Below are 15,208 nucleotides of genomic sequence, written 5' to 3'. Positions count from 1 at the left end.
AACCATGGATACTATTCTTAGTATAGTATCTAGTATTAAATGATTAGTGTAAACTAAGTATTACTCGAGTTACATCACTGTTTATGTTATGCATAAATATAATTATTGTTTCGATGACTTGCGTAAAATCGATTTTTAACAGACATCGAAAACTGAAATTCTATACCTATTCGGTGTTCGGCTCATGTATTTTTAAAGTCATTAACAAAAACTACAGGTGCTTATTACTAGGAATATGATTACAACAAAAAGTATATTACATATACAATACAACATTACAATCCGGTGCCCTTGGATTTTACAATTAGCTACGTAACCCCAAAAAACGTTTCTGGACTTTGGGAAAAAAGGTATATTAAATAATGTATATTATAGAAAAATATGCTAGTGACTAGAAGAATAATATTGATAACAAGATTTGATTAGATTTACTTAGTTGCAAGATAAGTTTATATTTAAAGCGTATAAAAAATTTTTAACAAAAAATACAACCGACTTCTATGTCACTACAAAGTAAAAAATAATTCAAATAAATGTTGGTTTAGTACATATTTCTGAAGTCGGCGCTCATATTAGACACGCTGTTTACATCGTTATCCAACGAAATATCTTGAGCGCCGACTTCAGAAATATGTACTAAACCAACATTTATTTGAATTATTTTTTACTTTGTAGTGACATAGAAGTCGGTTGTATTTTTTGTTAAAAATTTTTTTTCACCCTTTTTAGTGATGACATACTAACTTTTACATTAATACAATATAAAATTGTATAAACGTGATCATGAATGAAAGTAAGGTCTGAATTTACATTGATTGGAACCGCCCGCTCGCAGGGCGCTACCGCGCCCTGCTCGCTTAGTTTTATATTGTCTTATATGTTCCAACCTAACCTAACTAAATAGTAAATGATGAACTGGCTTTGCAATTTCATTAGAACCTACACCAAATATCTTCAAACACAACTCAATTATTCCCATCGGTTGAGCAGTTACATATTTTGTCTCCGAGCCACATTATCAGATCCTCAAATAGTCAATGATAAACTGGCTTCGCAATTTCATTAGAACCTACAGCAACATTCTTCAAACACAACTCAATTATTCCCATCGGTTGAGGAGTTACATATTTTGACTCCGAGCCACATTATCAGACCCTTAAATAGTCAAAGATAAACTGGTTTTTCAATTTCATTAGAACCTACAGCAAATATCTTCAAACACAACTCAATTATTCCCATCGGTTGAGGAGTTACATATTTTGTCTCCGAGCCATATTATCAGATCCTCAAATAGTCAATGATAAACTGGCTTCGCAATTTCATTAGAACCTACAGCAAATATCTTCAAACACAACTCAATTATTCCCATCGGTTGAGGAGTTACATATTTTGACTCCGAGCCACATTAGCAGACCCTTAAATAGTCAATGATGAACTGGCTTTGTAATTTCATTAGAACCTACACCAAATATCTTCAAACACAACTCAATTATTCCCATAGGTTGAGGAGTTACATATTTTGACTCCGAGCCACATTATCAGACCCTTAAATAGTCAATGATGAACTGGCTTTGTAATTTTATTAGAACGTACACCAAATATCTTCAAACACAACTCAATTATTCCCATCGGTTGAGGAGTTACATATTTTGACTCCGAGCCACATTATCAGACCCTTAACACGTTAGCTGCGGAACGCGGCTTAAAACACCTCGTCCATGTCTGGCCGTTATAGCGGTAAGAAAAAACTTTAACTTCTCTGTGGTGCGAGAGGCATAACTTCCGTCTGGTTCAGTGTAGGAGAGTGATAACTATATGTTTGTGATGTGATACTGATTCCTAGTTCTATGGTACACCAACCTAATGTCGGGTTTGTTAGACCTCGTGCCGCACTGAACAAATAATAATGCAAACACAGTGCGGAACGAGGTTGCGAACGCCTCGTTTCCCCACGCACCTCGTACCGCACCCCACGCTAGCTTCACGTGGTTAGTGTTGTGCAACGCAGTCGAGGCTGCGCACGCGACGAAGTAGGACCGCTGTCTTTGTGTTGAAAATTATCATGTCGAAACGTTGCCGAAAAAAGTTGATCATGGTGGAAGATGAAGAAAAACCGGTTGAAAAATCTGAGCCAAAATCAGAATACAGGAAGATATTTCAAAAACAGGTAAGTCACAAATATACTCTGTCTAGGTGAAAGTCCAGTAGTGAGACTTGGCAGGCTAGGCGTATATCCGTATAGTAAGAAATTACATTATAGATAATTACGTTTCCTGTTATGGTTCAAACAAAAGTTAAGTAGCTACATTATTGATATAGGAAACGTAGGCAAAATCGTTACCGAGTATTCCGATTACTCTTTACCCTAATCTACTCGCTCCTACTTTTCAGAATCCACTGCAAAGAAAGCACATCATCTCGATAAGGGTCCAAAGAAGAAGAGATGTGTCGGATGCTACGAAAAACTCCGCACATTCTTGACATGTCGTGAGGCAGACAAAAAAACCAAAAAAAAAATCTCACGGAATGCACTGTTTGCAAAAAACCTTATTGTCTGAAATGTTTCAATGAAAAACATCCATAACTTTTCCCCTTTTGTATTCATTCTGTCCATAACGTTGATAAATAAAAACAATAAAATAAAATCGATATTTATTTTCCCATCACTAAATTATATCGAAACCTGCCATTTTTCAGTGCGGTCCGAGGTGCATTAGACCCCACATTTTATTTTACCCATAGAATCTAAACTAACTAATTTGACCAAGGGCGGTGGCAGATCTAGGTTAATCAACTCATTGTTAATAATATTCAAGACAAAAGCCGTCCATTTTGTCTTATTTGGCGCCAAAAAAAGGATTTTAGTCTCCTTCGGGCGGTGGGATTTAATACGCCTCGTGCCGCCACAATGTCGGGTATAGGACGAGGTTTAAAACAACTCGTAACGCAGTAATGGAAAGTACAGAAAAATCTGTGCCGCTGGGAACGTGTTAAATAGTCAAAGATAAACTGGTTTTTCAATTTCATTAGAACCTACACCAAATATCTTCAAACAAAACTCAATTATACCCATCGGTTGAGGAGTTACATATTTTGTCTCCAGAACCCACTCTGATCCTCATCATATTTAAATGGGACCAACTTGTAGCAATTGTCCACACACGAAATGAAAGGCATTAAAATAGGTTCATAAATGGCGAAGTTATGGCTGTTATATTTGGGTGGAGGAGTTCCCCTCTTTTTCTCCAGAACCAATCGATGGATCCTAACCATATTTAAATGGGACCAATTCGCAGCTCGTCTCTACACAATAAAAAAAGAATTATTAAAATCGGTCCACTAACGGCGGAGTAATTGCTGTACATACATAAAAAAAAAAAAAAAAAAAAAAAAAGATACCGGCCGAATTGATAACCTCCTCCTTTTTGAAGTCGGTTAAAAAAGACGTATAATGACGTTGTCGATTCCCTGAGAAATAAAATGATTTGTATTAATTAAGCGGGTGCATTGTAAGCAAATAGTAACTTGATTAACTAAATAAAACTGTCATATTAACTTGAGGCACAGTAGAAATATACTGTGCCTGTAGGTATATAATTATAGGACAGGGCCGAGTTTCAATACTGTTAGATTTTTATACTGTGCTTGAGGTGTCGTTGGATTCGCCTAATTAGTGAGGTGACGAAAATATTTTAACGAGTCGGATTTCTGGTTTATATAACAATTATTACTAAAAATAGAAGCAATAGTTGTAATAACAATTATTATAACTAATTTATATGCGTATTTATTTAAATTTGCGAAGTTGATGTCAGACCAAAGGGCGCTTTTCTCGGGCAGAGAATTAGCTTAGCTATTCAGCGGGGTAATGTCGCCAGTGTTTTGGGAACTCTTCCGAAGGACAACAATTTGGATGAAGCCTATTATATTTAATGTTAGTTACTATTTCTATAAAGGTTTTTTTTATTTATGTGTATAATGTATATAGTTTAGTTTAGAATGGCGTCAGATGATGGGCTTAAATCACCAACATCTGGAAGATAAAGTAGATTTCACACTAGTTTGCTACTCCATTGCCTTAAAAATGTCACTATGCCCAAATCGATCAACTTTACGACACTCACGACCTATTGATCACACTGACATTTCTGAGATAATTAAGTATTCCGTAATGTATTTAAGGTAAAAGGTCAATGAGTAACCTTCCCTTACATTTCTTAAATGCTTTTAATGAAGATAAGTAACATTGAGTGTGTTCGTTATTTTATGAAATTAAGAAGAAAAGAAAGATCTGCATCTTTCTTTGCTACTTAAATTTCGTATTAGACTAAACAGTTTGCACTAGCTAATGATCCACTACTGTCCATGACAACTGTAATCAACCCTAAATATGATTGATCACCCCGTAAGAGCCTGTGCTTCTCTAAGTACATATTACAAAATTATTCAAAAAGTAAATAAAAGTATTAACAGGAGGTCGAAAATGGGCCGAATTGCTTCGAGAAAAGAATGCTACGGCCGTGCCGCTTTTTTTGGCTTTGGCTCGACTTGGCGGAGGCACTGCCGTGCCTCCAGATTTCCAATTCCATACCTACTAAGGGTTACGTTCTCGTGAGACTTTTGGGACAAAATGTATATAAAAACACATATATAAAAATACAACGCTATGTAAAGAAGTTAAGTTATCACGTCGATTCTTTTAAAGTTGTGCGAACAAAAACATACGGAAGATATTTTTACCCGACTGCCAAGGAAGGGTTATGTTTTTCGCGCGTATCTTGTATGTTTGTCTTTCTTTATTTGATTCGATCTAACAAACGGCTGGATGAATTTCGACAGTTAAGGTGTCATTATATACGTCTCAATGACCCGAGTGTCCTTAGATAGGTGTTAGAAAAAAATAAATAACATGGGTGATTTTTGCGCGAAATAGTAACACATTTAAAAAAAAACCGAACCTATCGAATAAGGTATCAAATGAAAGGAAATAAAACGAAGATTATAAAAACATATTTGTATATATATAAAACAGCAAGGTGACTGACTGACTGACTAACTAAATTACTTTTTCATTTTTTAGAAATCAAAGTACAGCCAAAACCGCTCAACTTAGAGTTTTGCAATTTTGCACAAAGGTTTGCTATATAGCGTAAATAAGTACTAAGAAAGGCCTTTTGGAAATTCTACCCCTAAGAGGGTAAAATAGGGGAAAACAGTTTTTTTGAAAACCTTGAATTTCGAAGCAACTGCTACAAAATTTAGCATTTGGCTTTCTGGATAGGAATAAGGGCACACCCATTTATCCCCATCCGAAAAATTAACCCTGTAGAAGGTAAAATAAGGGTTAAAAGTTCATTTAAACTGATTTGAAGCAAACACTATGAAATTTTGTATTTGGCTTGTTGGATAAAAATAATGAAATTCTACCCATTACGAGGTAAAATAATGACCGGAACTTTGAATTACTGAAGTTATATATTTTATGGAGCGTAAATGGTGGATCGTTTTTGCGAAACACGTTTTAAAAAAAGTTAACCAAACTTATCGAGTAGGATATCAAAATAAAGGAACTTAAAAGAGATTACACATACATAATATAATATATACAATATATACATATATACGTATATATCACTCATCGAGATGACTGTCTGACTAAATGAGTAGTGTTGCTGTGATAAAGATCGACGCAAAGGGAAACCGCTGAACTTTAGAGTGCTGGAATTTTACTCATAGGTTGTTTATATAGCGTAAATGAGCACTACGAGGATAAAATAGGATAATATTGTTTGAACGTCTTTTGCTTTTGAAGCAGATACCTACTATGAAACTTTGTATGTATTTGGCTTTCTGGATAAAAATAATAAAACGCCTATTTCACCATTTTTGGAAATTCTACTTTAGCTTTTATAGTGCAGTCGGGTTTTTTGATTTTTAATTAATTACTTGTTTATAAATATAGATTTTAGGATTGAGCAAATATATATTACTTAATGAAAATTAATGGAAAACCGTACTCAGCTTAACTAATCTGTAAATTCCTATTTGAATTATATTAATCTAATAATTTTATAATGTTATAAATTTTGAAAATTAAAGTCAAAACCCGAAGATTAATTTTGAAATATCCGGACGACCTTCCTAAAATTACCATAGCAGCTTTTTTCATTTTCCTCATGCGTGTGATATGTATGTTAATTTTTGAAACAGCAGTTTTATTATCTTTGTAGGAATTTAACGACGGAGTTCGAACCAGTTAACTTTTAGGTTAGATAAATTTGACTTTATATTGGTTATAGATCTTTTTAATGCTTTGAAATTACTGGAAATGGTCACCGCTTCTGTGTTTGGTGACCGCAAAAGATAAATGGAAGACTGTGACCATTCTCTATATTTATTCCCTTAAGCACTGACGTCAATGGGAGGCAATAATGACGCTATCAGAAGTTGACATTACACAGAATATTTATATTCAAAGGATTAACATGTATGCCGTGAAAATGTTATTTAATTAGAAGCTTAATCAATACAAGAAGTCTATATATACGTAATTAATACTATTTAAACCTCTCGGTTGAATAAAAAAGTCTTTATACCAAAATCATATACTATTTTGCGGTGAAGTTAGTAGGTATATTTTGTGAACAGCAATTACTTCTATGTCTATGTGTATTATGAATTAATAATTCGCTTTTACAAACTTCTTATTTAAAATATTATTGTTAATATTAATGAGAGTATGGCCTAAGTCAATGAATTATTGGCAGTGGCATATAAACTCTAAAATAATATGATAGTGTTTATCAGATATGGCAAATAAATCTAAAACGTCAACAGATTAAACGAAATACGAGTATGATAAATAATTCGTAAATAAATACCCGGAAATATCGATAAAAATATCGATATTTACTTAGCTAATCAATCGCACATCACTGTTTGGATATCCAAACAAAAAAGTAAACACAACTCCCACCAAAATATTGGGTCAATTACACACTTTTAAAACACAGTTTTAACGAAACACTATTGTTTTAAACAGATATACATTACAACTGTTTATTTGTCTTTTTTGGAACGTTTTTTGGGTTTTAAATTAATTTCCGATGTATTTTCATACAACGAGATACGTGTTTGATTCGCGGGCGCTTGGCGCGAACTAGCGAGATGATTTGCCGCCATTTCTGGCAGCTACCTACTACAGTCATAGACTAAAGCCGAAATCACACAAGGGGCTTGAATGCATATAAAAAAGGAAAATAAAATGAAAAATAAATAATAATATCAGATAAATTCATAGATTATTATTGAAGTAGAAATTTTTATAGGGCGTTTGAAAATGTCGCGAGGTTTGCAGAAAAAGCTACTAACTCTGATGTATTTCTTGTGTTTTAAAAATATTGTTTTTCAGGCGCCTTGGGAATATTTAATTGCGATTTATCTACAAAGTTAAATTAAATACAAATCAGTATGAACATCAGCTGTCATGTACCTCTATTACGTCATTTCTTGGTAATCCTTGTCTATAGTACATAGCATAAAAATATAGGAAATACTTTTCATGAAGTAGAATATACTTCATGCTTGTTATGACCATAGTGCCCAAACTACGTTTAAAATAAGACAGATTCAAATTTCAGAACGAACATTATTTGTAAAATTTAGCATTTGTTAGTTGACTTCTCCTGTTAACGCATGATAAGAGTCAAGACAGAAGCTTTGGGCTTGTGACCTATTTCGAAAAGACCAAGCATTTGTTATTCACGTATTCAAGTCAAACCTAACGATGTCTCATATAATATTAATTACAAAACAGACTGACTCGGATCGTTATCCGAGTGACTTGCATATGAAACAAACCCCTCTCCATTAGATTACAATGAGAAATTCTAGTTCCTAAACGATCCACAAGAGGCGCTGCACGTAGATGAGTATGGAAGAACTTAGTATCGAGGACCAACTGTCGACTCCATCCACGTAAAAAAAACATACTAAGAATACACATGTACTGCATGCTCGGTTGCTATTTCAATCTTATAAAAAAACCTTTTAAGAAAGTTATTTTTCTTCTTCTAACAAACTTAAATAGCTTAGATACATAGATAATCTTATTTGACACGATTTTTATGTAAGTATACTTACTATCCATTGGCGGATAAATAAAAACAAATAATAATAAAACTAAACTGTCAAATGTCAAATCTTAGTTTGAAAGAACGAAAATCATAATTTGGTCCAACTTGTGTACCTGTTAGATTTGTAAACTCTATGGAGCACGGCCTTAATATTATGTACGGTATTTAATTACAAAGTAATCAAAAATCTATTTTTGTAATAGTATTTTGATGATTTTCATTATACTTATGACGAATATAATTATTATTAGTTCGTGTTAGACGTATTATCATCATATGTGAGACAAAATTGCCTTTTTTCGCTATATTCGCTTGCTATATAGAAAACGCATTTTTTCTTCCTTTCCACATTCACAGTTCCATAGGAGTGCCATGGACACAATCTCAAATGGATGGATCTCTAAATACGGATTTATCTATCTATCTGACTATCATTTAAATATGGGTTTCGGATTCGATCCCCGGTCAGACAAATATTCACATGACATCATGATCCGGAATATTTGCGCTCCAGGCCGGTCTGGTTACCACTGAGACGTGGCTCTTATCTTCTATTCTTATATTAGACTGTGGAATCGAGCAGTCCACCTGATGGTAAGACACTGTATGGACATCTGTAACCAACCATATATAACAGGTTCTACCTGAAGCCGATCCCATTACCTAGGACTAAGATGACCACATAAGTCTTAAGCTTCTAATTTTTTGACGACCCGCGTGGCGTAGCGGTCACCATACCAGTCTGACGCGCAAAGGGTCCCCGGGTTCGATCCCCGGCCAGACAGATATCTAAATGATGAATTTAGATTTATGTTTCTGGGTCTGGGTGTTTGTGTATTTGTCTATGTGTGTGTCCATGGCACCCACGACACAGGAAATCCTAGTGTGGGGCTGTGAGTGTTGAAAGCGTTTATCTTACCTAAGCTTGCTCCTCTTCTCCGCTAACGCTAGTTGCTGTGCCGGGGTGAGAACGCGCCGTATGTTCGGTGGTGGTGCATTCGGGAATGAATCCCGACCCTCGTGCGCGGGTTCGTCGTCAGGAGAGGGACTGGCGGGCTCCTCCCCCACTGTGAAATGGGGGTTTTCATTCTGGAAAATTATAGTAGTTTTATAAAACTATAATGTAATATAGGTTTAAAGGTGCTAGAAGGCTTTGTGGTTCGACTCTACCAGGCACCACCATCACACCTATTTATGTCTAATAACAGCAGTGTTAAGCGCTGCTGTGTTATGGTTTGAAGGGTGTGGTAAGGGAGACATACGTCCGAGGTGTTGGACTTAATCCTTATGTACTAGTAACCTATCTGAGGCCGACCTCGGGTAGGAGTTTAAACTTATCTAAGGTTGATTAAAGATGTCCATACGGCAGTAACCACTTACCATCACTTACCAGGTGGATTGCAACATCGTTTAATTCTGCTACTACAAAAAAAAACAATTCCTGTCACCGTTATGTCAAGGGATACTTATTTTTTATGTGTCAATTTGAAAAATGCGTGCATATTTGGGATTTGATCTACAACCGATTGACAGGTTGAGTTTTAATGACTACGATATCACTGGTGTGTGAAACTCCTAAGCTTCATCATCAAACTATTATCATCCCACTGCTGGGCACGGGTCTCCTCTGAAAAGGATTAGGCCATAGTCCAACGCGCTGGCCAAGTGCGTATTGTTAGTCTTCACATACCTTAGAGATTTTTTTATATAAATCTCAGGTGAGCAAGTGATAATTAATGTCCAATACGCACATAATTTTGAAAAATCAGAGGTTGGGATTTGAACCTCGGACCCCTCGATCGAGAGGTCAAGTTTCTTAACCACTAGGCTATCACTGCTTCTATAAGCTTCCTATTCTCCTATTAGAATAAATATCTTCTATGATTCTACTTACGTTGGATTCCCGTTGGACCTCATCAGAGTCGATCTTCTCGAAGTTGTCGCTCTCGCTGGAAGAACAGCGGGCTTGCTCCGGCTCCTGCTCCGACATCTCTTCTAGAAGGAAAGAGAAGAATTGTCTTTTGAAGTATTCTTTGGAAAATGCAAATATATTTGTGATCAATGTCAAAAATCGTACAATTAAAGTGCCTTCATAAAAAAGATAATTTACGAATAAAAATAAGACTAAAATCCTTTTAAAATTGTCTAAGCAACGGAATAAAAATAATTTTAATTATTAATATCATAATTTCAAATTTAAACGCGTTAGAAAGTGTTCCAAATTAACCAACATTCTTCTAAAATAAATTTGGGCTACGATCGCGCCTGGTACGAAATATTATGAGCAGCAGCATTTGATAAAATTTAAATAAATAACTAAGGACTAATCATAATACAATTATTGTACCTATTATATTATCTAACTTTTAACTTATAGCTTCGTATTTTTTCAGCAATGATATTTAACAAGGTTGCACATGTCTAACGCCTGAACAAAATATCCCAGCAATAAGTCTTGTAGAACGATTAAAAAACATACAAGCAATCATATGGTTCATGAAGTTGCTATTATAAAATAGCAGGCGCTCTCAATAAAACGATAACGTATTGACAATTCCATTTTTAAATTTTAAGCATACAATATTTTTTGCAACCCGTGTGACGGAGAGGTCAAGAAACCAGTCTGACCCGCATAGGGTTCCAGGTTCGATTCCCGGCCAGACAGATATCAAAATAATGAATTTAGATTTCTATTCTATGTCTGTGTTTTTGTGAATTCGTCTATGTATGACTGAAAGTATCCATGGTACCCACTTCACAGGGGACTCTACTGTGGGGCTGTGAGAGTTTTTCTGTTATTATTGTAACAATTACTATATAATAAATATATTTAATAGCTTTTAATAGAGAGCAAAGGGTCCCAATGACGTCGAAACATTCCAAGCGCGAACGAATGCCCACGAGAATAAATTCCAATCGGTAGGAATTTCATTATGAGAATCCATTAAATGCCACGCTATCTGGAATTTCTCGCACCTGGAATTTCTGAGTATGGAAGAATTCCATCTATTAGAACCGATATTTACAAATAAAATTATTTATATTAAGCTCATAAAAATATTTGCTATGCTAAAAATTGTTTTGTAATTTTATGAAGTTGTCAATAGATGTCGCTATATGTGAGAAATATATTCAACACCGCCCGTTACCAATAATTGATCTATCAAATGTTTTCTTACCAAAGATCGAAAAAATGTCAAGTGAAGAAATTTTCAAATGACGATCTTTGGCAGGCGAAACAATGGATAGATAGATTAATAATTGACGTAAATCTTCATCGACTGACAGATGACGCAAGGTATTGCTGGATTAAATATGAAATTTTGCACTAATTTAAATGTAATATTCGTATCTATTTAAGGAATTTTGAAATTTCATTTTTTTAAGTTTTTAAATGTGTCGTTAAAGAATCATATAATATAATAATAATTATAAAATAATAAATAATAAAATTATAAATATATATTGAGGACATGGCTATCACAATGTTTTCGTTAGTAATTAGTATAGTGGTCAACCACGGTATGGATTCCTTTTTTGATCTCAAACTTAATTCATTCACTACGCATTTATTAATATCTACACTATAAAAATAAAAAATACCGCGAAATACTACGCACAACCAGTGGCGGATTAAGATCATCGAAAATCCGGCGCGGAAAGTTGTATGGAGGCCCCCAGTGTAAAAAGTTCATTTGATTATACAATATGTCATAGATTTATTCGCCGTAAAATATGTATGATTGCGGTGACCTTTATCGCTGACTTATGCACATTACACAGATTGTTTGGTTCTAAAGACTGTTTTTTTATCAACTGTGTTTGGGGGCCCCCGACATCAGGGGCCCAGGGCGGACCGTCCCCCTCTTAGTCCGCTAGAGTACAGTATAAGTATCTATAGGTAGAGCGCACAACGCAACTTCCTTCTCTATTCCGTGTATGAAACTAATTTCAGACAATCATCAACAGATGGCGTTACTTGTACTCACTGATCACAAGGAGCTATTTTAAAACTTTATTTTTATTCACAAATTCAAACACAAATACTTTTTACAAGTGCGTTTGAACTATTCTGGTATTATTTACAAATTCTCCTACGAGCGATTTAATTTAGTAGCATATTTTTTATTTTTGGCGCATCCGCAAAGAAAATAATTCTTGGTAAGATGCCATAGATTTAGTGTTTTTCTTTATGCTCTAATCTTTTGCGATTTCTGTGTGTGTATCTTATCTATCTATCTATATTAAAACCTACACAGATCTATCTTTCATGTGTAAGTTTCATGAAAATCGATACATTGCAAAATTATCAGCATTGAAAATAGAATATGGACTTGAAGGTAGGACTTCCATAATACCGTAAAAGACTAACGTGGCAATGTTGTCGGACATAAAGCATTCCAACTTAGTCAACAGTAGTAAAACATTTTATTATGTAATTTACCGCAATATGATCCTATCAGGGGTTCATTACAGATGTCCATGGACCGTAGTGGTGACTTATCAGATGGATTTTTTTATAATATAGAAGCAGCAGTAATAGAAATATTATCTTTACTTATATTATAAAGAGGAAAACTTTGTTTGTTTGATTGATTGTAATGAATAGGCTCATAAACTACTCGACCGATTTTAAAAATTATTTCACCATTCGAAAGCTACATTATCCACGGGTAACATAGGCTATATTTTATATGAAATATATTTGATAAATAGATTTTGAGGTGGTACAAAGTTTGCCGGATCAGCTAGTTTAAAATAAATAAAAAAACGACATTTTATACCACCTTATGTCACTCCCACAATTTAGACGAATCCAACGACACCTCATATGTTAACCCGTCAAGCCGTTTGGCTGCAGGGCGTGACAAAGAAAGAGATACATACGCTCAAAGAACATTACCCTCCGCAGGCAGTTCAAAACGCCTCTACTTCCGCATACACTAAAACTGATTCTGAAGATCGTTTTTACCCATTTCCTGCTTATATCGACTCAATTAACTTAAATGAATAAGCTCGATATTTAAAACCTTGGTGAACTTCGTCAATGTCTTTAAAACAACTTTTTCAACTATAATGTAAGAAGTTTGAACACAGTTATCTTAAGTACATATTATGTATATCTTCTGTACAAATAAATACAATTAAAGTGTCTATTTTTCAGGTCAAAATATTGGCTTTTTACTAAATGCACATAAAAGTGTAGAGTTCAAAACCGTTTTTAAGATTTCTCAGGTATGCTGGTTTCCTCGCGATGTTTTCCTTCACCGTTTAAGCTAGTGATAGTTTATTTCTTTTGTAATACGTACATAATTTTGAAAAAGCACAGCAGAGGTGCCTAGCGTGCCAAGTATTTGAACCACGGAAGCCTCGATCAGCCGCGTTTCTTAAACACTAGCCTATCACTGCTGTCATTCAAAGGGAGGATTGTGACCTAAGAATTGAAGCTACAGTTGAATATCTTCGATTTTTCCATTTAACTTATACAGCAAGCGCGTCAATAGCTTTCAATTCAAGAAATTAAAGTTCCTTGACAAGGAAAAAATAAAAAAAACATTCACAACTGTTATTTTAGTCTATTTACAAAACTATTTTTGCGAGCTTGGCCTGCAGCACGGTATGCAAAACATTGTCCGTAAAATAGTAGGTATATTTATAAGTCGAATTTTTTTTTTATTTTTTTGTGTTTTTTATGTGATTTGTATTTTGTCATAATTATTGCTGTAGTCCTTGTTTTCGTGAATAAACGTTATTATTATTATTAGGTATTATATTTCAATAATAAGATTCCATAGGAAACACATTCTACTTTCAAACTGAATGCTAGTGATGGGAAAAGACCGTACACCGAGTACCTAATTACGTGTTATCTCCCCGATATCGGATGTCAAGTTCAAACGTCAAATGTCGATCTGACACGATCGCATGTGAAGGTGAAAGAGGACACAGATATCACTGAGGAAGTGAAATAGAGGACGTTTAATGTTTGAAAATTCTTTACCAATAGTCTATCCATGATCAAAGGTAGCGTAATGGATTGATATTCGATTAATTTGAGTATCCAAGACTCATCACAGACATGCTCATTTAATCTTTGGTAGCTATATGCGCATTAGAAATTAACGATCACTTGATTTTATTGTGATGGAAAATATCGTGAGAAAATTTGTCTGTGAATTCTGCTTAAACAAATTCTCAAAGTGTGAATAATCCGCACTTGATCTGTATGGACTACGGCCTAAAACCACGAGTGTTTTGAAGTAGTGAGAAACAATTAAGTTAATGTTGGTTCCATTAATTAACCTTAAGATCGAGTGTCATTCCCAAACCTGGGGCGCAGGGTTAATTTCCCAAAGTATGATTGGTAAAATGTTGCCTCCTCCAATATACATAATACACGGGAACACCTGACCTCCCCTCTCTCTCTTGAATTTACGGGACCTAATAAGGGTTCTCTTTGCTATATTGGGTTGACAGCCATAATCAACAGATAACTTTGCTAGAGACTGCTCCAAAAATGCCACTACATCCAGGATTTTTTATACATCATATATAAGTAGCAGATGAGCATGCAGTCCACCTGATGTAAGTAGCTACTGCTGCCCATGGACATCTGCTACAATTCCATACAAAACCAAAACCCCCGAAGTCGCCCACAGATGTGCCACTACCCCTGAGGACTATGCCTCGGAAAATTGTATCCCCTTAATCCCAATCATCCATGAAAAGGGAGTCTTCTTCACACTCGTTCCACTTGGTAGAATTCTATTATTATCATTTCCATACAAATCTATAGGATTATTAGTTGTATGCGACGAACTTAAGGTCGTAAAAAGTATGATTAATAAAACATATTTACGATTTAAATTGCATACGTAACGCCATACACATCTTTCATTAATCTCATTGACAGGGAGGTCAGAAATGTCACGATGGATGTAAAATATAAGTTATTAATTTCAAATATATAATCTCATCTTAGACGCTATTAATGTACGATGTATGCTTATTCACGTTTTGTTGAGGGAATAATGGGTACCTAAGACATGGTACTGTTACTAAGTACACATTGA

At 34.8% G+C, this 15,208-nt stretch overlaps 1 protein-coding gene and 1 long non-coding RNA gene across 2 annotated transcripts in view; one reads left to right on the top strand and one right to left on the bottom strand.

Annotated features, from left to right (window-relative positions):
- Positions 1 to 15,208, top strand: part of LOC140756853 (uncharacterized) — a 194,748-nt gene that overhangs the window by 124,685 nt on the left and 54,855 nt on the right. The gene's annotated exons all lie outside the window — the stretch shown is intronic.
- Positions 1 to 15,208, bottom strand: part of ACC (acetyl-CoA carboxylase) — a 109,051-nt gene that overhangs the window by 87,134 nt on the left and 6,709 nt on the right. The window contains exons 2-3 of the mRNA XM_073092384.1: positions 10,030 to 10,130; positions 9,055 to 9,224 (exon numbers count right to left, since the gene is read on the bottom strand). Coding sequence (XP_072948485.1) covers positions 9,055 to 9,224; positions 10,030 to 10,130 — 271 coding nt within the window. The remainder of the gene's footprint in view (positions 1 to 9,054; positions 9,225 to 10,029; positions 10,131 to 15,208) is intronic.

The sequence above is a fragment of the Epargyreus clarus genome, unplaced genomic scaffold (genome assembly GCF_041222505.1).
Source record: "Epargyreus clarus isolate Ecla_fem2 unplaced genomic scaffold, WU_Ecla_fem_2.2 ptg000036l, whole genome shotgun sequence".
NCBI lineage: Eukaryota > Metazoa > Arthropoda > Insecta > Lepidoptera > Hesperiidae > Epargyreus > Epargyreus clarus.
Note: the sequence above shows the minus strand (reverse complement) of the source record. Positions and strands in the feature narration are given on the sequence as shown.